At 52.5% G+C, this 23687-nt stretch overlaps 1 protein-coding gene across 5 annotated transcripts; it reads right to left on the bottom strand.

The window, feature by feature from the left end:
* Positions 1-31: 31 nt before the first annotated feature.
* Myh7b (myosin heavy chain 7B) lies at positions 32-23448 on the bottom strand. Of its 5 annotated transcripts, XM_020177787.2 has the most exons (41): positions 23343-23448; positions 21840-21946; positions 21424-21567; positions 20750-20906; positions 20456-20483; positions 19365-19461; positions 17238-17261; positions 16986-17078; positions 16800-16863; positions 15708-15806; positions 14503-14606; positions 14196-14334; positions 13789-13907; positions 13549-13698; positions 13248-13418; positions 11944-12123; positions 11719-11851; positions 11562-11638; positions 11051-11138; positions 10760-10877; positions 8806-8929; positions 8576-8712; positions 7645-7900; positions 6436-6678; positions 5623-5799; positions 5395-5540; positions 5052-5142; positions 4577-4966; positions 3903-4029; positions 3699-3817; positions 3418-3614; positions 2919-3268; positions 2678-2802; positions 2461-2576; positions 1672-2068; positions 1470-1595; positions 1201-1371; positions 1010-1114; positions 821-916; positions 272-409; positions 32-179 (listed from the first exon to the last, which is right to left on the bottom strand). In XM_020177787.2, the coding sequence occupies exons 1-41, from the start codon at positions 23431-23433 to the stop codon at positions 168-170; spliced, it is 5826 nt and encodes a 1941-aa protein (XP_020033376.1). In that variant the 5' UTR covers positions 23434-23448; the 3' UTR covers positions 32-167. The 5 variants fall into 5 exon arrangements, with proteins under 5 accessions (XP_020033376.1, XP_073930708.1, XP_020033370.1 ...); XM_074074607.1 differs by lacking the exons at positions 19365-19461; positions 20750-20906; positions 21840-21946; positions 23343-23448 and having other exon boundaries at positions 21424-21509; XM_020177781.2 differs by lacking the exons at positions 19365-19461; positions 21424-21567; positions 21840-21946; positions 23343-23448 and having other exon boundaries at positions 20750-20829.
* Positions 23449-23687: the final 239 nt, after the last annotated feature.

Raw genomic sequence — 23687 nt, 5'->3', positions numbered from 1 at the left:
TGGAACCTCAAGAAATGAGAAGGACACCATCTGTTGCTGCAGACATGATGTTTATTCAGGGTGTTCCAGGCTTGGGGAGGGCAGAGTGGCAGCAGGTGAGGATGAAGAGACCACAGGATCACAGCGGATATCCCTCTTCAGCGTTCAGGGGCATGCGACTCAAGCTGTCACTCCTTGTGCTAAGAGGTAAGGGAGGCTGAGTGAGCTGCATCGCCTGTCCCCCCACAACATGCACCCTATATGGAAGTCGGTGCCCTTCTAAACCCTTCACCTTGGGGCCTAAGGCATCCCGGGTCCGTGCTCGCAGCTTATTGGCCTGGGTCTCTGCCATATCTGCCCGCTCCTCTGCATCATCCAACTCATGCTGGGCCTTGCGATATTTGGCCAGATTGGTGCTGGCTTGCTGCTCCTGGGGACACAAACAGGGACTTGGTTCCTCTTTAGAAATTGAAATGGTTGCTCTGGTCCCATCCCCAGAAGAGAGCTATCTTCTCCTGGTTCTCCACTCTTCCTCCCACCAGCCTCACCCCTCACCAGAACACACAGCAGGAAGAAGGAAATGAATCCTTTAAGAGGTGCCTGAGTGCCAACCTGCCCATCGGAGGTCATCCCAGGCCTGGCCAGGAGAAAGTACATGGGACAAGGAAGGAGCTTCTCTCTTCTAGAGCTTTTAGGGACTTCTTTTTTCTGCTGGGGCTCAGAGGATGGGGCTGCGGCCCTTTAGGGCAGTCTGCTTGCTGATGCCTCACCCAGCCACAGCTGCAAGTGGTTTTCCCCTGGCATCCTGACCATTCCCAGGCATCCAGACCCTTGTGCTTACCGCCTCCTCAAACTGACGCTTGTAGCTCTTGACCTTGCTCTGCAGCTTGTCCACCAGGTCCTGCATGCGAGCAAGGTTCTTCCTGTCCTCCTCGGCCTAGGCAAGCAAAAGGGATTCTGGGTTTTTCTAGACTGGGCCAGTTCCAGGGCTCTTCCCTTCACCCTCCCCAGGATGGACTCCAGTACACACCTGGTACGCAAGCTCCTTGACCCTGCGCTCATGTTTGCGCACACCCTTGAGGGCCTCAGCATGCTTCTTCTGTTCTGCATCAAGCTCAGCCTCCAGCTCCCGCACCTGCAGACAGCCAGAGGGTGGGCCTGCTGTCCCAGCCGCCAGCAGCCTGGCTGGGGAAGAACTGGCAGAGCCACAACCACACACACCTTGGCCTCCAACTTCTGCACCTGCTTCTTCCCACCCCGGAGGGCAGCCTGTTCTGCCTCTTCCAGGCGTGCCTGCAGCTCCCGCACCGTCTGTTCCAGAGTCTTCTTCATCCGTTCCAGGTGTGCACTGGTGTCCTGCTCCTTCTTCAGCTCCTCAGCCATCATGGCTGCCTGTGGGAAAGGAATTGGCATGATCGGGAGAGAACAGGCCTCAGGGAAGTCCCTTTTGGTTCTGTGTGCACACATACACAGCCCTAGCCCAGCCTCACATCAGTGATGGCCTTCTTGGCCTTCTCCTCAGCTTCCCGCCTCTCCTGAGCAGCCTCCTCCATCTCCCCACTCAGCTGGGCCAAGTCTACCTCCAGCTTCTTTTTTTGGTTCAAGAGGCCAGTGTTCTGGAGAGAAGCAGAGCCTTAGCTGGCCAGCAAGCCTCTGCCCCCCATCCCTGAATACACCCTTACCCTGCCCCACCTGTGAATGCAGGAGGTTGAGGCGCTCTGTGGCCTCCAACAGCTCCTGCTCCGCCAGCCGCCGGCTGCGCTCGCCCTGTTCAAGGGCAGCCCGCAGCTCTTCCAGCTCAGCAGCCAGCAATGCAGCCCTGCGCTCCAGGGCCTGTGCCTGCTCACGGAGCTCAGCAGCCAGCCGCTGCTCCTCATCACGTCCTGCCTGCTCCTCCTTCAATTGGGCCTGGAGCAGCCGTGTGGCTGCCTGTGCCTCCATGGCCTGGCGGGTGGCATGGCCCAGCTGCAGCTCTAGATCATTGAGGTCACCCTCCATCTTCTTCTTGAGCCGCAGTGCCTCATTGCGGGCCCGGGTCTCTGCATCCAGAGAGGCCTGCAGGGACTCCACTGCTCGCTGGTGGTTGCGCCTGTGAGAGAGCAGAATGAAGGGTCAGCTTGGCCTGTGAGAAGGTAGTGCCACAGGCACTCTGGTCCCATTCCCAGAAAGGAGTTGGCTTCTCCTGGTCCTTCACTCTTCACACCACCAGCCACAAACGCCCACAGACTGCTGGAGACAGGAACCCATTTGGGGAACAATTGAATCACCCCAGCTTTAGCGCTCCCGTGGCTGGCTGTTGCCCATCAGAGTAAGTTCACAGACAAGAGTGAGGCCAGAGACAGGCTGTCCCACTGTGTGTCCTTTAGCCTCATGGAGGTTCATCTCTAAAATGGGGACAGCCACCTCAGCCGAGAAAGCCATGTGACAAACTGTCTGTGCCTGTGTGCCACTATGGGCATAGCAACGCTGCTTTGCACAGACCTCAGGTTAGTGCACTCCTCATCCTTCTCCGCCAGCTTCCGGTCTACTTCTGCCTTAATCTGGGACAACTCCAGTTGGATCCGCAGAGTCTTAGTCTCCTCCAGCTCCAGGGCCCCCTGGGAACACACAACAGGTAGTATGAAGTGAGGATGGAGCAGAGAGTTCAGGGAGCTGTGGGTCAGTACCCACCCCACCCACCCCTTTAGTCAGCTCTGACCTCTGCCTCCTCTAGTGCAGCTTGGAGCTCGCTCTTCTCCCCTTCTAGTGCTTTCTTGGCTTTCTCCAATTCCTGGATACTCTTCCCACTGAGGCTGACCTGGTCTGTGAGGTCGCTGATCTCTTCTATAGAGTAGAAAAGTTGCTGAGGGGCCACTCTCATTGCTTGTGCCCTGACTCAGGTCACTTACTTTAGTCCTAATTTCAGGGCAACCCTAGGTGCTCCAGACCCCAAATCCTACCCTGCAGATTCTTGTTCTCCCGCTTGAGTGTCTCCAGGGCCTCCAGGGCCTCCTCATGGCTGTGCCTCAGTCGGAAGAGCTCCGTGCCCAGGCCACGGGCCTCCCTCTGTGCCGCCTCCAGCTCCCGCTGTGTCTCCTCCTCCTGTCGCCTTCGCTCCTCCAGAGCCCTCTCTAAGTGCCGCTGCTTCTTGTCCAGTGCAGCTGCTGCTGAGGTTGCCCGCTCCAGCTCCAGAGTCACATCCTCTGACTCTGTTTGCAGTCGCAGCTTGGCTTTCTCCAATGATGAGCACTTAGCATTTGCAGCCTCTACACCTTCCTCTGCCTCCTGTAGCCGCAGAGCCAGCTTCTTCCTGAGCCATAAACCAGAGGGTGTGGACTGTGAAAGGAGTGGAGCCAGCAGGAGAACCTGCAGCATCAACCCTCACCTCCTCCCCCCCACAGGGCACAAAGGCATAGGTGTAAACATCTCGTGGTGATGGCCTGGCTCCCAGCCACTCACTTGGCCTCCTCCAGTTCCTCAGTCCTCTGGATGGCATCTGCTTCGTACTTGCTCCTCCACTGTGCTACCTCAGCATTGGCCTTGGACAGCAGCCGCTGCAGCTCAGCCTGGGCCTCAGCCTCCTCCTCATGCTGCTCCCGCAGGAGGTCACAGTCATGCCTCAAAGCCTGCACAGCATGGGCCAACGCACTCTTGGCCTGCAGGGACACCAGTGACCTCAGCATGGGTCCAGGCCAATGGCCACAGTGCTCACCTGCCCACAGTCACTAGTGCCAGCCCACCTTGCTCTCCTCCTCCAGCTGCCTCCGCAGTTCCTCCAGGCTCTGGGCAGCTGAGGCCTTCCCACGACTCAGCTGGCTGATCAAAGACTCCTTCTCTTCTAACAGGCGGCCCAACTCCCCTGCAGATGAAGGGGCCAGCAGGCAAGTCAGGTCCATGAGAGGCAGCGCCTACCCAGGTGTGACCCAACTGAGCCCTGGCTTTACCATTCTCAGTTTGCAGCCTCCCTCGCTGGGTGCTTGCGTCTGCCAGCTGCCGTTGCAGCTCCTCCACCTTGATCTTGGCCTCGCTTAGTTGATCCTCATAGGCCCGGCACAGCTTCTCTGCACTGGCCTGGGGCCCAGAGTCAGGGGGTCAAGAAAAGTTTGTGCATTAGAGGACAAGCTCTAGGGCTGCTAGTCAAAAACTGGGACCTGGGATCAGGAACTAGAAAATTAGACCCCAGGAATCAAAAAGATCAGGTTCAGGGCTGGGCTCATAGCTTTACCAGGGGCCTCAGAAATAAGAGGCTGAGTCCATCCCAAAGCCAACTCAGTAGAGTGTTAGGATACCAGATCTGGTACAGGCAGTGGTCAGGGGTCAAGTTTGGGTACTGGGGCTTAGGACAGGCACAGAGTCAGGACAAGGTGTTATGTCAGAATCAAGGGCTGGATTACACCATTGTTGGGTCAAGGGACTTGAGGTTAGAATTGGATGCTGAGTCAAGATGATCTGGAGCTAGGGAATAGTTTAGGAGTCAGGGTTAGGACTAGAAAGGGGCTGGGAGTTGGATGCCAGTTAATGGGATGCTGCTATGGGGTTAGTATTGGCACAGTGTGATCAGAGGTCAGAGGGAGGGGTCAGGAGGGGTCAGAGGTCAGTTCAGGAAAGAAGCAGACACCTTGCCTCGGGCCAGAGTCTCCACACTGGCACCCAGATCGTCCACCTCCATGCGCAGCTCACTCTTTTCCTTTTCCAGCTTTTGCCGAACTCGCTGCAGGCTGTCCACCTGCTCCCCCAGCTCAGTTGCACCATCTGCCTGCTTGCGTCGCAGGGCAGCTACAGTCGCCTCATGCCGCAGGGCTGCCTCTTCCAGCTCCCGCCGCAGCCGGCCCAGCTCAGCCTCCCGCTTGCGGCAGCCCTCCCTCTGCCCAGCCGATGCACCACCTGCTTCCTCCAGCCGCTCACTCAGCTCCTCCAGCTCCCGCGCTGCCTCTACCCTCTGCTTTTCCACACGAGCCCGGGCTGCCCGCTCAGCCTCCAGCTCCTCCTCCAGCTCCTCTGCCCGCGCCTGGGTGGGCAAGTGGATGGTGCTTCAGCCAGCTCAGTGGACCTCTGACCTGGACCTGGCCTGCCCAACCCCATTCCCCACGCACCTGCAACTCCTTGATCTTTTTCTGCAGCTGGGCCCCGAGGAGCTGCTCATCTTCTACCCGAAGGTTCAGCTGACTCAGCTCTGAGTCTTTTCTAGGAGTACAGGGTGTGATGAGCCATCCCAGGCCCTAACTGCCGTCCACCTCCCAGGATCCCCAAGCCCCCTTTCCTGAGGCCCTAAGTAACCTCACTCCTATGCACCTGCTGCTCATTCCAGGGAGAGCAGGACACTCCCCCTGTCCTAGTGACCCACCCCCTCATCTCTCAGTGTCCCTCCCTGGACTGATAGAATCCAGAAGGGAAGGAGGACTTGGCTGTGGAGGCCATACCACACCCCACACCTACTTCTTGAGCTTCTCTTCCAGCTGCTGCTTGTCCTGGGTGGTATCTGTCACTGCCTCCTGTGTCAGCTTTAGGTCACCCTCAAGCTTGCGCTTGGCCCGCTCTGTGTCCATGCGCAGCTTTTTCTCCTGCTCCAGGGAGCACTCCAGCTGTGGAGCAGAACAGGGCTCAGCCTGGAGCTGCCACCAGCTGTCTACCACCCTCACAGCCCCCTGAGCAGCCCCAACTCACGTCCTCCACCTGCTGCTCCAGCCGGAGTTTGGCCTTGGCCAGTGCACTCACGCGGTCCTCCTCTGCCTGCAGGTCACCCAGGGCCTGCTGATGGGCCTCCTGCAATGCCTTCTTTTCCTTGGTCAGCCGAGCCACTGATTCATCCAGTGTGGCCATCTCCTCTGTCAAGTTCTTCACCTGTACCAGAGTCAGGGCCAACACATGAACATCCCTCCCCCACACTATGGGCTGAGCAGCCACCACCCCCTTCCAACTGTGGGACACAGGCAGGTCAGCTCCACTGTAAGCCTCTACTGCTTTTACGTGAGGGATGAATTCACAGGCAAAGGCTCACAGCCCAGAGCACAGTGCCTGGCCCAGAGTAAGAGATCAGTGAATGTCAGCCACTTGTGGCGTCAACAGGCATTACAGGTAGCTATTTCCTAGTCCTGGTCTAGTTCTAAGCATCTGTGAGAACCTGAACAAGCAACCTACCATCCCCAGCCTCATCCTCCCCTCCAGTATGATGCAATCAATACTGCCAGTGCTGTGCTTGCAGTCCAGGGTGGATGGTAATTGCTCGTATTTGCTGAGCACCTCCTATGTGTGAGGCCCTGTGGTACATACTTATCAAAAGCCACTGAATCTTTAGCCACCTTAACAAGACAAGTGTGCTAACTTCATTTGAGAAATGAGAACTTTGAGGCCCACTAGTAGCAAGGACTTTCCCTAGGTTATATAGCCCAGCAGAACCAGGAGGGGGACTTGCAGCTGCCTGGCCCCAAAGCTGGTCCCTGGACTTGGGCCATACCCCAGAGCAGGCCCAGCCCACACCTTGTTCTCGGTGGCTTGCTTTTCTTTCTCAGCCTTGGCCAGTGTCAGTTCCAGGTCATCTATGTCCTTCTTAAGCTCTGTGCATTCGTCCTCCAGCTTGCGCCTGCGGGCTGCCAAGTCTGCATTCACTTCCTCCTCATCCTCCAGCCGCTCATTCAGCTCCTTCACCTTTGCCTCAAGCTGCACCTTGGACTTGATCAGCAAGTGGCAACGTTCCTCAGCATCTGCCAAGTTGTCCTGCTCCTGGAGGGGACAGGGAGAGGGGCCAAGTCAAGGAAAGGTCAACTGAGGCACACCAGGCCTCACACTGGAGAAGAAACTCTATGTTTGCCCATGCCATGGTGTGATGCTCACACTTGGTGGGCCTTGGGGACCAATGCCTTGACCTGCTGCTCTAAGCCCTGAAAGGCTCGGACAGGGATACACAGGGCAGAAATGGTACCATTAAGAAGATAACATTAGACAGATTAGGGGCAACCCAGAGGGAGGCCTAAGGAAGAAGTCTAGGAGAGAAGTCCATTGCCCGCTCCTGTGTGCTGGGCTTCAGGCCCTCTGAAGGACAGGTGGACGACACTGGCATGCACAGCCCTGCACACCACAACGTAGCTCTCAGGGGCTAGCCGGAAGTGGGTAGTTTTTGTTTCCTTGCTGCCTGGCTACATAGCCTCCTGCACTAATGGGTAGGTTTTATGACCTCAGGGTCATTTCTGTGTCCCCACCAATGCCTCAGCAACATTAGCCTGGGGCTTGCACATAGGTAATACTCAAAATCTGTGCTGAAGAAAGGATAATTGGCTCTGTGGATTTGAGGAGCTTCTGGAACCTTCCTGCCCTCATAACAGAGTTATGACTCTGGTACTACCACCTGTGACCTCTAACCAGAGATGGGAGCAAAGGTCTGTTTCAAGGGCAGTAAGAAGGGGATGGGGTTCCTCTTAGCTTCAGCATGACTGTGGTGATGAGAGCTTAAGACACATGGACAGTCAAGGATTGCAATTGGGGAGGCTGAACAGGAACAGGAGCCCACAGGCCTGTCTTGTGATGCCTCCAGAATAGGAAGACTCAGGTAAGGCCCAAGCACCCAGAACATTCCAGGACTTCCCTGGCTATGGGTCTGGTTGTATCATTTCCTCAGAGCAACCTGGGGTTCTTGGAGTGCCAAGGGATACCCAGACACCAAGAGCAATCCCTCGCCTTCCCCCTACTCACTGCCTGCAGCTGCAAAGCCAGGTCATTCTTCTCCTGGGTGACGCTGACATGAGTCTCCTCCAGCTCCTGGCGCTTGGCCTCAGCAGCGGCCAGTGCCCCCCTCAAACCCCGCAGCTCTGTCCGCAGGGCCGCCAGCTCCTCCTCCGCCTGTGCTGAGCGCAACAGTGGCTTCATCTTGAAGAAAAGCTTCATCCATGACCAATTCTTTACGGCATTGAAGGCCCGGATGTTCCACTGGATAGTGAACAGGGCGTCCCTGGGGAGGGGCAGTCGCTGTGACAGGCCCAGTGCAGCCCCTTCAAGGTGAGGCCAGTGGTTCACTAAGCACCGCGCCTTGGCAGCCTATGAAGCACATGCCTGGCATCTCACTTGTCTTCTCAGCACCCCTCTGGAGTACACGCTAATGAAACTGTGTGAGTGGGAGGCTGAGGGGGTCTGTCTTCAGGGTAGGATTCACGAACCCCAAATGTCCAAGCGGCCTCTGCAAGTGTCTGAAGACACTAGGGGTGGTTGAGCCACCAGGCCCTGGGGTCAGACTGCCAAGGCCCATTTCCCAACACTCACAGCTATTAAGGATCTCTCTGACTCAGGCCCCTCTCTGTTGAGTGGTATGCTCACAGAGAGGGCTCTCTGAGGGCTGCCTCTTACTTTAACCAAGAAAATGCAAATAAAGTATCTGGTTCTGGAAAACATTGGATGCTATTATTATCCCATCAGACCATGATTTTGGAATGACCTAAAGCAACGTGGTTGGTGCACTCATTCAAATTTTGAGGCTAAGGACTTGGGGACACAAAACAAACCCTTACTCCAACTAGCCACAGGGGACAACCGGCAACATGACAGGACTTGGAGAGCCCGGTGGCTCTGTGAGCCAAGGGACAGTGGCCACAGCTCTGCCCTGTCTCGTCATCCTTCATCCCACACACACCTGCCTCCCAGCATGCGTTGGTACTCAAGGCGCATGAGGCGGCCCCGGCTCCGTGCCTGCAGCAGCGTCAACACCTTGGCCAGACGCTGGTCACGGAGCTCCTCCAGGATGCCTAGAAGCCCAGCCTTGAAGAACACCTGTAGGGGGAGGAGAAGGGACGCAGCAAAATGTGACCCTGCCCAGTATGACCACCCTACCCAGGGTCAACACTAACTCCAGTGTGCCCCGACCTTGGTGTGGCCAAACTGGTACTGGGTGTGGTCGATGTCTAGGGAACCCAACAGCTTCTCTGTGGCCTTTCTGCTATCCACAAAGGTGTCGTCTGGGATGGCACTGGGGTTCAGGATGCGGTACCTAGGAGGGCAGGGAATGGCTGGTGAGGAGAGGACAGGCACAGGCCACTGAGGATGGGAAGCCAAGAACAGAAGAGACTACTGGAGAAGCAGGGGCTCATTCCTGGCCTCTCAAAGGTAGAAGCAGAGCTTCTAGAGGAGCACGTTCTGAACAAGGCGGCAGAGGAGGCATGACGGAGATTGGGCACATCCTATTCAAAAACCTCAGGGTAGGAACCAAGTGGGGTGATGCACAGCTGCAGTCCCATCACTTGGGCGGTGGAGGTAGGAAGAACATGAGTTTGGGCCAGCCTGAGCTACATAGTAAGACCCTGTCTGAAAAAGAAAAGAAAGAAAAAAAACCAAAAACCCTCCACATGTGTTTAAATACATTCAGTAGTCTTTAAAGAGGATGTAGTTTCTACAAAAAGCATGTGCTACTTTTATAATTTTTAAGGAAAAACTATAAAGAAGGTAACCTGCTGTACCATATCACAAATTGCAGAGCAATGGTTTCCAGCATGTGCATTTAAACGGACGTGTGTGGACGTGTATGGAGCCATGAGTCTCAGGTTGGCTGGGGCCACACTCTGAAAGGAAAGCCCCAGAAACAGGACAGCCCCTCACTAGAGGCCTGTCCAGGGAGCTGCTGGGCTTCCTGGACACTGACCACACACAGAATCAGTTTAGCCACACCAAGGTCAAGGTATACTGGAGTTAAGAGCTGACCCTGGGTGTGGCTGGTCACACTGGGCAGAGTCACATTTGGCTGTACCCACTTCTCCACCCCAACCCCCAGGTATTCTTTAAGACTGGGCTTCTAGTCATGCTGGAAGACTCTGTTAAACAAAGCACGTGGTTCACTAAACTGTAGGATGTTTTATAGCCAGAAAAAGAATGTCGATGTAGACTTAGGCTTATTGATAAAGAGCAGTCTGTAAGACTGATAGTGGCATGAAAAAAAATTCACAAAGAGTGTGATGTGCCTACATGTACAGTATTTGTATGGATATCCATGTATAAAGGACAGTGTTGACCACAGTTACTTCTGGAAGGGGAAGGAACCTTGGACACTTGTGGCCTGACAAAATCAAACCTATCAAGGGAAGGGGGAAAGAGAGCTAATGGCAGTGACAGAGTGTTAATTATATGCCAGGTATCATACGAAATCCAGTCTATGTGGCTTTTTACTCAACTTCCCAATCTACATTCTCTCTGTCCTCCTCTGAGCTCCAGAATAACAAATCTACCCCACTCCCTTCTCTTCTACAATGTCTGCTAAAGGCATTTCCAACTTGACATGCTCAAAGCAGAGCTCCAATTAGTAGCCCCCTATCTGTTCCAAATCTAAATGCCCTGCCTATATCAATAAATCTACTAGCAACTCTCCAGTTGCTCAGGCCCAAAACCTGGGAATCACTGTGGACTTTTTCTATCTTTCTTATTCTATATCTGGAATAAAAACATGGGGGATCCTACCACTTAATTCAAACCAGTTTTTATGTAATCCCTTCTAGTCTAATGTGTTTGGGAAAAGACACTTCTGTAATTTTGACATAATTATGATTAAATAATTTTTGCTTTTCCCAAGGGGAAAAAAAAAAACACGGGGGACTTTACCTCCCGTATTTACCCCAAGCCTATTCACGCCTTTCCTTAGGCCCCTCCCAGGTCTAAGCTACCACATCTCCCAGAGATGCCTTCCCAGCCCCTCACTACCCCTGCTTCATCCCCAGGGGCTGGAACCTCTTTCTCCCTTAGGCTCTAACATGTGCCCTCCCTGAGCTGAAGGCAGGGGAAGGTAGCTAAAGGTATAGCTGGAAAAGGAGCCAGGCTGGCAGGAACTACCCACCGCTGCCTGAAGTCGGCATAGAGCAGCCTGTTGGGGAATCCTTGGCGGCAGATCCGGATACCTTCTAGGACTCCATTGCAGCGTAGCTGGTGTAGCACCAAGAAAGCATCCATGACCCCTGGGCATGGTGGGGGTTAAAGGAAAAAGGTCTAAGAACACACCTTCAGGTCCTGACCCAGGACTCACTTTGAGGTTGTGCAGACAACCTCAAAGAGGGAGGGGGCCCACTTCCAGTTTCTGTTTCCCTTCCTTCAGTGGCCCTCCGCATGCAGCCAGCCCTGGGAACACTACCTGGGGTCTTGTTCTCATTAGGGACAATACACCGGACAAAGTGGGGCTGTGTGGCCCGCAGGTTGGTCATCAACTTGTTGAGGTTCTCCTGGGGGGTAGGGAGAGTGGGGAGAAGGCACAGAGGGGGCAGAGAACCAGAATTGGATGCTGTAGATTGGGCCCATGAGGAATGGACTTAGGGGCTTAAATATGCCCACCACCTTTGTTCTTTCACTCTTATTCCTTGTGACTGTCCATCCTCACCTCAAAGTCTCCCCTCCCACACCAGAACCACATCCCTCACTGAGGCCTTGTGACTCTCTCCCCTCCCCAACCCCACAAGTCCTGCCCAGGCAGCATGGGGACGGGAAGCAGCACAGACTTGCTGTGATGTTCACGTGGAAAGGAGTTAAACATCACTGCAAGTCTTAACGGCCGCCCGCCCAGGGCGCAGGGGACATGGCAGGGAGTAGAGTAGGGGGTAGAGGCTGGAGAGAATGAGGGCCCATGTGGGGCCCATTCTAGGCCTCACCTTGTGCAGCTGGGACACTGTCTGGAACGATGCTGCCTTCTTACGCTTCTCTTTCACTCCAGACTTGGGGGGCTCAGCTAGTAGAGACATAGAACCCAGTCACTCCAGGGAATGCCACATCCCCATTGGGATGGCGAATTTGTCCCTCAGTACTCACTAGAGCAGGAGCCTGCATAGTTCTCATAAAGAGTGGCCAAGAGCCTGTTCTGTGACTTTTGAAAGATGGGGACCACAGTCTCATTCAAAGGATCCTTGTTTTTTTCCAGCCATCCCACAATGCTGTAAGGCACCTACAGAGATAAAACAGGTGTTAAGCCAGGGTAGGGACCCAAAGTAGGGAGAGAGGAGAATGGTTGAAGTTGGGATTCCAATAGACACCTACCACGCCTGCATAGTGGACCACCTCAAAGTGGGCCTGATACTTGCGCTTCTTGTCAGGCCGAGGCTGCTGAAAGTTGGGTGACTTTCCTGAGTGGTTGTCATAAAGCTTGGCACGGAAGCTCGCATCTGAAGCTTTGGGGAACATGCACTCCTCTTCCAGAATGGACAGGATGCCCAGCGGCTGAGAACAGGGAACAAGCTTGAAGGGCCAACCCATCCTGGCTAGGAAGGGCCCCTGCTCCCCAGACCACCTTCTTCTTGAAGCCATTCCAGATCCTCAACTCCAGCCATCTCCCCAGAGGGTCTAAGACCAGACCTACTCCCACCTTCTAAGAAAGAAAAGTTTGTGGTTTGGCTTCTAACTCCCTTCTGCACAGTTCACAGTCCTCCTTGTTTATCTGATGTGCAAACCTAAGATGGCCTCTCTATCCCCACTCTCAGGAGCCTCCCCAACATCCACTACTCACACACAAGTGCATGATAAGTTTAAAAAAAAAAAAGCCACCAAGTCCACATTTTGGCCCTCTCATTTACTAGTTATAATAGGGATAAACCTCCATGTCCTAATGTGTTAAATGGGAAAATGACCATCTTCAGTGCTGATACCCTATTACAGCAGAAAACTGTCAACCACCTAAATGCCCAGTGGTCAGGACATGGATAGGAGAATCACCTGCTGCCTGGCCTGTTCTGCTTTCCTCAGAAATAAATTTCCTCAGCAATACTCAAATTTCCTCAGCAATACATGTTCAGAGAAGAAGTGGTATGAACTTAGTCTGTGTTCATAGAGAAAATGCATGCCCAGGGCAAAGGACTCAGAGGAAATCAACTCAAGAGTCAAGCAAGATACAGGTTGTGGTAGGATTTTTTTTTTCAAATTTGCCAGTTTTCTTCTATTCTTTGTACAATGGGGAAATATATGTAATATGTAATATATGTAATGTTTCATAACCAAATAGACACAGGAAACTCTGCCCTGCTCAAGGCAGTTCTGAGGACCCAGAGGAACTGCAGAACCATGTGTACCAAGAGGGGCTGCTGTCCACAGTACTGAAATGCTCACGGTGCTCACTCCCACTCTCCAACACTCGTTCACGTGGAACTCCAGTCAGCACAGCTATTCACCTATGCACACACATTCCCACTCAAACCCATGTGCATGAGTCACAGTCATGACACGCAGTCACAGCTACGTACATGCTTATCTTCAGTGCTCAACCACACACTTACATCCATGCTGGTACAGGCTTGCTCACACAAGTGCACATGCTCTCCTCCTTGCATTGCCATCATCCCACATCCCACCTTCTCGATGAGGTCAATGCAGGGCTGCAGGTCAAGGCCAAAGTCGATGAAGACCCAGTCGATTCCCTCACGCTTGTACTCTTCCTGCTCCAGCACGAACATGTGCTGGTTAAAGAACTGCTGCAGCTTCTCATTGGTGAAGTTGATGCACAGCTGCTCAAAGCTGTTAAACTACAAGAGGACAGTGCCTGGCTTAGCAGGCACTGAGGAGCAGGGATGAGCCCAAGTTTACCCACCCCCACCATCCCATACCCTTCAAAACTCAGAAGGAACAGAACCTAAGCTTAAGGACCATTCTCACCTCAAAGATTTCAAAACCGGCAATGTCCAGGACCCCAATAAAGAACTGTCTGGGCAGCTTTGTATCCAAGGTCTGGTTGATCCGAGACACTAGCCACCGGAACAGGCGGTCATAGGTGGCTTTGGCCAGAGCCCCTACAGCAAACACCACCTGGGTGAAGAGAGACTGGGATGAAACCTGGCAAGGAGGGGACCCTGCCCCAGCTGTCCCCAGGTGGGCCTCAGCCTGAAAGCAGCTTACCTGCTCCACACTCTGACCCTTGGTCACATACTCATTCCCCACACGAACCCGGGGGTGCAGAAGACCTTTGAGAAGATCCCCACTGCTGACTCCCATCAGGTAGGCAGCCTTGTCAGCACCTAGCAGTACACATGGGGTGGATAGGAAGGAAGAAGACAACAGTGTGGGCACTCAGCGGCTCTACTGTCTCAGTCTGGAGTTAGGAGAGGGAGATGAGGAGCAGCCAAATTCAGGACCTGCACACTATCATTCTTGGGAGAGTGAGGCTCTGGAGTTGTGGAGTCAGGAACAGATAAGACTGAGGTCAAAGGTTAGAGACAAGAGTTAGGGTTAATGATCATGGACAGGACGTGGTGATCAGAGTGAAAGAGGTAAAGGCCAGGTCAGACCAGAGTCAGGGTCCTCACTCTCAGTGCCGTCTGCCTCAGCCTGCTCCTCCCGCTGCTTCTGCTTGAATTTCATGTTGCCAAAGTGCAAGAGGGCTCCCACGATCTTGTAGCAGGCACACTTCTCGTCCATACTGAAGCCCAGGATGTCCATGGCATGCTGGGGTGGTAGGAAGCATAGAGATTTCAGAGAAGTCTGGGCCCCTCTAGGGTCCAGCCAGGGACTGCTCCCCTGACAGTGTTCCCTGATCCCCACCCAGCCCACAACTCCACACACCCCTAAAATCACAGATGCCCTGCTCAGCTACCCGCCCACCACAGCCCGTACATCTGTGGCGATGAGCTCCTCCCCATCATCCATGTTATCCACAGTGATGACACCCTGGCTGCAGAAGTGGTAGTCATAGGGGTTCATAGACAGGAGCAGCATGTCTGTGGACACAAAGCAGCAACGGGTAGGTCAGGCTGTGAAATTCTCCAAACTGCTTTTCCTCCCCATCCCAGCATGGTGGGTCCTAGGGGAAGCCCAGCCAGCAGGAGTCTAGGGTCCTCCCAGGACTTCTCTGGAACCTGATCCCTACCTCCATATCCATGGCTATTTATTTACGAAAGAGTCTCACTGTGTAGCCCAGGCTGGCCTCAAACTCATGAGCCTCCTGCCTCAGCCTCCCAAGTGCTGGAATTATAGACATGTGTTACCACGCCTGACTGCTTTTTGTTTTTTTCTTTCTTTCTTTCTTTCCTTCCTTCTTTCCTTCCTTCCTTTCCTCTCTCCTCTCTCCCCTCCCCTTCCCTCTCCTGTCTCTGTCTCTGTCTCTCTGTCTCTCTCTCACTCTCTCTCTCTCTCTGTCTGCTAGTACCTTGTGAATACTACTGAGGTAGATTCCCCAGGCTCATTTTATTTATTTTTTGGAGATACTAGAGTTTTAACTCCTGACCTCACTCTTGCTAGGCAGGCATTCTTACATCTTGAGCCACTCCACAAGCCTTATCTTTTAATTTTTTGAGGACCTTCTATTCCTTTATGACTCTCTGAGGAAACAAGCCCCAATTCCTACATCTCACTCATCCCTAGACCACTGCTCATAGCCACCTCTCTGGCTATGATCCTAAGTCAGGTGCTGACATATAGGGAAAACCATACTCTGACTTTGGGGGACTTGCAAGGGAGAGAACTAGGTAGAAACAGTCACTGGACCTCTGTGGTGCTGGAACCCTCTAGTCTCAGGATGGCAGAAGTTATTTAAGTAGGTTTCTGTGAGAAGCTATATAACCTTGGTGGGATGATGGAACCAAGAAGACTGTTCCCTGGCATAGAAGGAAAGGGCTCAGCAGTAATCTGAAGTTGCAGGAAGGAGTGAGGGCACAGAATTGGCTTTGACTCTCTAGGAAAGTAGGGATGTCACAGACAGTACAGAGATGTCACAGACAGCACAGGAAGGAACAGCATTCCAGGACCTGGCCTGATGGGGTCAGGAAGAGCCAGGCAGCTTCTTTAGCTTCTGACTCCTCCCCTACATCCCTGACCCTCACCCTGTAGCTCTGGCTTCTTCCCTGAGAGGATCTGGTAGTAGACATGGTAGCTACGCTCCCCAGGCAGCTGGAAGATCACACGAGACTTCTCCAGGAGGTCTGTAGAGAAGGGCACCATCCTGCTATCTCCTGCACATCTCAAAGCAGGATGTGCAGGAGTGGGAGGCAATGGTAAGGGGCAGACAATGTGTGGAGGTGTTGTATCCACACACAGACCAGCATGCACTGGGAGGATGTCTACATTGGCACTTATTACTACTGGGTCATGCATCTGTCTGTACCTTAGAGTGTATCTCTGGCCAGATGGGTCAGTGTGTGCCCTCATGAGTGGGGTGTGAACACGGTGTCTGTGCATTAGGTTATTTGTTGGTGTCAGCCAGTGTGTATGTGCTTATCCATCAGGATCTGGCCATGCATCATGAGGTGGGGAGCAGTCAGCATAGGGGCTCCTCTGTGCCTGTGACCTATTAGGGAGACTGGATGTAGACATGAAGCTGATGTAGGAGGAACAGGGGGCAGACCTTCCCTGTCAAGGGCCAAAGAAAAGACTGGAATGCAGATAGGGGCCTAGTCACAAGAAGTCTGGCCAAACAAGGAGATGTGTCTCCATCTTCAAGTGACAGGATCTAGAGAAGGTCTGAGAGCTTCTTGTTGTTTGGTTTTGTCTTTTCTTTTTTGGTGCCATGCTGGGAAAGTGCTCTACCACTGAGCTAGATCCCAGCCATTGGTTGTATTTTGAAATAGTGTCTTACTATGTAGCTCAGGATGGCCTAAAACTGGAAATCTTGCTCAGCTTCCCAATGGCCAGTTCTAGAGAAGGTTTTTAAGCAGTGATGAGATATAGTCAGATTAGGATCAGGGGGACTACAGTTGGAAGACCAAGTAAAGAAGTGAAGGCTGGGAAACCCTGCACAGACCAGTGTGATGTTCTGGTGAGAGGTGAAGTGGGCTAAATGAACTGGCTGGAGGATGGAGAAGATGCCTAGAGCAGGCAGAACCCAAAGGACTTGACAGATGCTGAGTTTGAGTAGAAAGGCTCAGGCCAGCCTCCATCCCTCCTTCCCACTTCACCCTCCCCTGTCCCAAACTCACAGCTGTCAATATCTGCAGAGGCCAGCTTCCCAGAGGGACCAAAGTGAATGCGGATGAACTTGCCCTGCAGCAGAGGGGCTTTCCTCAGTCAAGGAGCTCAGTCAGTGATGCCAGGACTGCTGAAGGCTCCCACCACCTGGGCTCTCCCAGCTACTGACCATGCTCCACCCCCAGCCACCCACTCACAAAGCGGGAGGAGTTGTCATTCCTCAGGGTCTTGGCGTTGCCAAAAGCCTCCATGGCTGGGTTAGCCTCAATGATTTGATCCTCAAGGGTGCCCTAGTGGCATCAGGGATGAGAGTCTGTCAGCCCTGGCACTCACTGACTGGGAAGCCAGGGCAGTCCATGCACCCTCTAGTTGTAAAGGGGGGTGGGGCGGGCAGTTCCCTAGGACTTCATAATTGTTGCCTGCTCCACTCCCATAGGTCCCACACTTACCCCAGTTTTTGTTGCCAGAAATTGCTGGGGGGAGAAGGAAAACAATGTCAGAGGCTGTGAGGGCTCAGCAGGCGAGGGGTGGGGAGGGCAGACATCAGTTAGAAGGACAGTGAATGTTAGTCACCCAGTGTTTACTAACAGTGAGTGCAGCACCCTCCTCCACCACTCCCCACAGCTCCGACTCCCAGGGCTGTTAGAAGAAATGCTGGAAAGGGGGCAACCATGGCCCTAGCCAAGGGCTTCAGACAGGGAACTGTGCTAAAGTCTCCCACTCACAGCCCTCTCTCTCCCTCAACCTGCTGCTCTCTGGCCTCCCTGGTATTGCTTTGTTTCCCATACCATGCAGTGCCCCAAGCCCTAGAAGCTCCTTACTAAAGTCTGCTCTCCTCCTGGGCCCTGCCAAAGCTCCCCCTCTTCCAGGAAGACCTGATGCTCTAAGGCTGAAAGTAACCTCTTCCCATTCTGAATCTTCCTACCCTAACTTTGCCCCTTTTATATAATCTTTGTTTTTATTGTGATTAGATGTGTCTTCATTATACACTGTACACCTACTATTATCCAAATGGCCCTGCCAGGTACATATTTTTACCCCAGTCAGAGCAGGGTGCTGATCTGGTCAAGGCCACAAAGCAAGTCTAGTGACCTGGAGGAGTAGGCGAGCTCTACCCAGGCATCCTGCCTCTCTCATGCTTACAACTCTTCTATGTCTCACCCAGAGGGACTTAAAAACTGAGCCCAGAATCCCTCTTCCCTTCCTAACCTTTTTCCCCACTTTCTCTTCCCTATCCTGGATGCTAGGAGGCTGGGAAGAAAAGGCAGAAAGGAGTGGATTCTGGAAAGAATAGATATGCTAGCAGGGACTTTGTGGCATTCATTCATTTATTCACTTCCAGGGAACTCAACACTTAAAAATGCCTCCAAGACACATGGCTTGGGAAGAAGGACACAGAAGGGAAATGGCAGGAACCATTGCCCTACACACTCCAGTGTTTTTGTGCAGGGCTCTCTCTGGCTAGTTTGGCCAAATTTGGGGCCAAATGGAGGTGACCAATACAACTTGTAAGTCCCCAAATCCTGTGAGCAGCCTTCTCTTCACTTCCTTTGCCTGACCCTCTTCCCTAGAGTCCACAATCAGGGCTTCCTTATGCCCAGGTGCTCCCCTGCCCCAGGACCTTCCAAACTGTGTCCCTGCCAGTTGTAGCCTCTCCTTGTCACCTTTTCCTGTCACTAGAACAACTCAATTTTCTGCAGCATCTTCAAAGACCTTTTAAGGGTTTGGAAAACAATATAGGCAAGGGAAAGAATAAGACTACCAAAAAGTCAACAGCAAAAACAAAACAACAACAACAATAATGGCCACAACAGAGAAACAAAAAAAAAAAAATCAAAAACTAAGAAAAATCAAATGAGGAAAAAGGAAAAGACCAAAAAAAAAAAAAAGAAAGAAAGAAAGAAAGAAAAGAAAGAAAAAATATATATAAGAAAAGAAAAGGGAAGAAAAAAGAAAAATGCCCCAGAATAAAGCAAGGCTCAACAGAACCAGGAGTGAGGGCTGTACAGGAGGAGGCCTTGCTTGCGCTTCTGGAAAGAAAAGGCAGTCCATTTTAGAATAGATGAGTAGAAGCCAGGGGACAACCACAGAGCTCTGAACAGTTGGCCCTTGGACTAGGAATAAAATGTACCTTAAAAACAAAAACACTAGACCCACATTTAGGAAATTTCCAAAGATCTTATAGAAATCACAGGTCACACAATTGTCAAGAAGGCCCTGTGCCCTCCACTCTGGCTAATTAATCTCTGTGGATAAGATTGGCATCAGGTGACGGAGCTTTGTGTATCAAAATCAAGAAAACAATCACTTTGTAGTAAAAGCAGCCTATTTGGTACTCTTTTGAAACAGGAAACACAAAGTACCAGAGGTGGCCAGTTTTTCTGGTCAAGCCTTGCTCAGGCCAGAGTCTCCAACCAAGGTAGGAGGCTCAGGCAGGGGCTGGGGGATCTGGAGAGTCAAAATTTTAAAAAGACTTAAAAAAAGAAGAAAAAGAAAAGGAAAAAAAAGGAGAGAAGAAAGAAAAAAAAAAAAAACAATGAGAAGTGGGGATCAGTGCCCAAGTGGGCAAGTCTTACTGCCTTCTTGCCTGGCCCGTCTCCCAGGGCAGCGACGATGGCAAAGTACTGAATGACTCGCTTGGTGTTAACGGTCTTACCGGCCCCAGACTCTCCGCTTGGACGACATAAACATGAGTCACCAGTGCCCATCTAGCTTCCCTAGCTCCCCCAGCCCCCAATACTCCACCCCTCAAGCAGAACCTCTTTTTTATCCCCCCCATTCAGTTCCCAACTCATTATCCCAAATTCAAATTCCTAGGGATAGTTCAACATTCTAGATGTTTTCTCACAAAGCAAGGCAGTACAGAGAACCCCCATGAGATATGACACATGTGATGATGCCACTACTTACTGAGCACAGCTTAGCTCCAGGTGCTAAGTCAAGAACTCTACCTCCATTAGCTCAGTTAAGCCTTAGAAAACCTTGTCAGGCAGGCACCATTATCATTTATGAATAAGGAAAGTGACCTCAGAAGTTCTAGGACTGTCCCTGCTGTGTAGTATCACTGGTGCCTTATTGTTCTCATTGGTAAAGCTTAGAGGCCCAAGAGCACACAGCAAGAAATGGAAACATTAGAACTTGAATCCAGGTCTATCTGGTTTCAAAGCCCTTGCCCTAAATCACCAGGCTGAATGTTTTTTTGCACACAAGTATGTGTATATCTACACAAACGTCAATACTGGCTTGGCTAGACATGAACTTGATATATGAGAAATCTACCACTTTCCCAAGAAGACAAAAGAAGGATCAGAGATAAGATGAAGGATGAGGGGATGCTGAGGAGGAAGAAGAAAGGATCTCCTCCCTTTCCTTGAGTCAAAATTAGAACCTCAAAGGATCAAGGTGGGAGATCCAGGTCCTGGGGATAGATGGTATTGGAGCAGGAATTTACTCCCATTTTTGAGCATCTCCTCTCTATCCCCCACTCATGAATAAGGGCAGAGAAAATGCTCAGGCCTAATTGAGCTTCAGTTGGGACACTGACTCTAGGAGCTAAAGGCCCTGCCCTATGCACTTTGGACTCAATCCCGGGAAATGACTTTGGGTATTTGCCCCCTCCCTGCCAAATGGCCAGCATTTCCCAACCCACCCCCAGAGCCCCACTCACGTGATCAGCATGGACTGGTTTTCTCGGTCTGAAGGAAAAGGAAAGGGACAGAAGTCAGCCAAAAGTGAGGTACCAGCCATAGGTGGGGTACCCATGCCACTAGTACAATCCAAACGCGGGTCAGAAATGGGAAAGACTAGGTGGGACCTCTAGACTGGAGAGGCAGAATGGCTGTGGTAGCATCCAGCAGCATGAAAGGAGGGCGGTGCAAGTGGAGGGAAGAGGTTGCTTTACAGAGGCTTCCCTGGACCTGGTTGGGGTGTTGGGTGGGAATGAGAAGAGAGGCGGCCTTACTGCGCAGCATGTCATTGTAGGCGTTATCTGCCACTGCGTATATATGAGGTGGGGACTCAGAGCGGCGCTTTCCCTTGTAGGCGGCCACCACAGAAGCCGTGTAGACAGGGAGCCATTTGTAGGGGTTGATGGTGACACAGAAGAGGCCTGAGTATGTCTAAGTAAGGGTGTACAGGTAGAGTTTTAGTTTTGGTTATGGGGAGGTGAGATCCAACACCGCCTGACCCCTACAACAGTACTAGAGGAAGCACTTAATATGCCATGCCATACACTTTGTGGCAGCCCTGGCCCTGCCGAACCCTTACTCCTGACGCCAGCTCCGCCTCCAGATGCGGACTCCACCCCCACAGTCTGCAACTGAGTCTCCAGACACGCCCCTTGCCGCAGCTGTGCTCCTAGTACGCCGCCATACCTCCAAGGCCCGCCCCTAGCCCCGGCTCCGGCTCCATTGCACCAAACATCACCCTGCCCTACCTCTAGGCCACTATCATATTCACCGAGGATGTTTCTCTAGGTCTGCCTCTGCCACCACAGTTTCGCCCCTTCAGCTCCATCCCCCCAACCCCATTCCTGGGGCCCTCAAGGCCTCATCCTCGCAGTTCCTTGGCTCTTCCTCTGGCCCCGCCTAGGGATTGCCCCCTACCCCATGCCCCATCTCCCTGCTAAGGGCTTACGTAGATCATCCAGCGAGCATAACGCTGGCGTAGGTTGTGCAGCACAGCCGCTTCATTGAGGTGCGTCATCATAGCCATGTCCTCCAGTAAGTCGAAGCGGGGCGGGTTCATGGGCTGCAGCTCGGTTTCTCGTACTGTCAGCACCTGCCAAGGAGGCAAGTAATAGGGTGCCGGACAGGGATGGACCAACTGAGTTTACCTCCCACTCCCACCCATACACTCCCCAGGCCCTGCTCATCCAGCGTGCGGATCCCACGCAGGCGCAGGCCTGAAGACCAGGGGCCCCACTCTGGGGCATGATCTTCCAGGATCAGGCTGCAGACTGCAGGTTCTATTGTCTGCCTTTCTATATACCCCTGATGCTGCACCCCCCCACAAAGACAGAGGAGCTAATCTCAGGAAAGGGGGAATTCAACCTTCTGGTCTTTGGTCTCCACGGTGACTTTGCCGCCAGTAACCTCTGATTTGATCTCAGCCTCCACGTAGGCATCCTGTTCATCAGGCACCCAAACCCGTTTCTTTCCTGGATTGTAGGAAGATCAGACGAACTTTGAGAGGGGCAGGGTTACCTCCTGGAGTCCAGTGGATTCCCAAGCTGTGTCCATACAGCAGTGCCCCTCCCAGAAGCCCTTCTGCCAGGACACAGTAGTCCCAGTAAAGATCCTTCCAAGCTCAGGGCACAGTCTGGAGGGTCCCTAGACATCTCTGATTATCTCCTGATTGGAATAACAGTCTGTCTGGGTTACACACAGAGGTTCAGATCCTTGTTTCCATCATATTTGTCCTCCAAACTGGGGGAGATCCCTCATTTTCTCTGGGCTGTTCCCACAAATACAAAATACCAAAAGGTTATCTTCAAGTTCTAAATGGAGCAGCTCCTCAATATCAGGCACCTTACTCTTTCCGGGTGGAGGGGAGAGGGTGGCAAGGATCTGCCTTCCCCATTTCACTGAAGACTCAGATCTCCTAACTGTGGCCTGCGCTCTTTCCTGTCTGGCTAGCTGGCCCCAGAGCTTCAGGAAGCCTAGATTTTGTGGTGGTTAAAAACTTGGACTCAGGCTGCAGACCGCAGGCTCTATTGCCTGCCCTCCCACTTGCTAGTCAAGTGACTTGATGAGCGGATTGTCTATACAAGCGATGCAAAATAATTCAAGTTCCCTTATTAAAAACTTATTTAAGGCTGGTGGAATGGCTTAAGTGGTAGAGTACCTGCCTAGCAAGCATGAGGCCCTGAGTTCAAACCCCAGTACTTCCAAAAAAAAAAAACTCATTTGAAAAAATCAAGATGACAGTAGTGGTGGAGTGTTAAATCAAACACAAGGCCCTTCCGAGCATAGGTCCCTGTGCAACCTCTGCAGTTGCTCTGGCCCTGGTCTTTACCATCCCAGGTCGTTGAGAGGATGCATGTCAAGTCATCTGCTCTGGGCCTGGCACACACTACGAACTCCGACACACTTTGCCTATTGTTATTATTGTCCTATGAGCAATCCAGGTCATAAATAGTAATCTTTATTCCTGTCTCTAATAAACAGTGGATTTGGCTCTGTGGAAAGCACTAAAAATAAGTCCAGCACAGGTTTTGTGGACAGGTGGAGGCTGCCTGCAAACATGCCACTCAGCCTCATCTCAAAGGCCTTAGGTTCTAGCCTGAGTTCTCACGGACTGCAACTCCAGGAGGTAGGTAGTTTTATCCCATTTTACAGAGGGACAAACCAAGATTTGCTCACATACAATGAAGTACGCATAGTCCCTGGGGTTTTAGTCTCCAGGCCCCAGAATCTGAGAGAAAAGTCCAATGCTAAAGCTGTCGGGCCAGAGTATCCCTGCAGCCCCAAGTGGAGTGTCACCTTCCTCACTCCTGGTTGGAGTCCATAAGGGCTTCTCTGTGGCTGTGCCCCTCTCCCTCTGCCTTCACTTACCATCCCATGGGATAGTGTGTACTTTCATCAGCTCTTGGTAGCCCTGGCGGAGGTAGCGGGCAGACTCTCCAAGTTCACTCACATCCATCATGGCGGTGAGAGGTGGTGGAGGAGGGCCTAGAAAACTGGGCAGTTCAAGGCAGTCCTAGACAGCAGGCACTGGAAGATGGCAGTGAAGAAGAAATTGAGGAACCAGGGGCCCTTCACTGAGGCATGGTCCTCCAACCCACAAGGCTTGATACTAAGGAACTTCCTGGGTGAGCCCCCAACACACAATGCACACCCCCAAACATCAGAGCATCCTCTTCATAGATATGAAAGACCTATACCCAGCCATGGGCACTC

The sequence above is a fragment of the Castor canadensis genome, chromosome 5, assembly GCF_047511655.1.
Source record: "Castor canadensis chromosome 5, mCasCan1.hap1v2, whole genome shotgun sequence".
Taxonomy (NCBI): Eukaryota; Metazoa; Chordata; class Mammalia; order Rodentia; family Castoridae; genus Castor; species Castor canadensis.
This window is presented reverse-complemented; position numbering and strand designations above follow the sequence as displayed.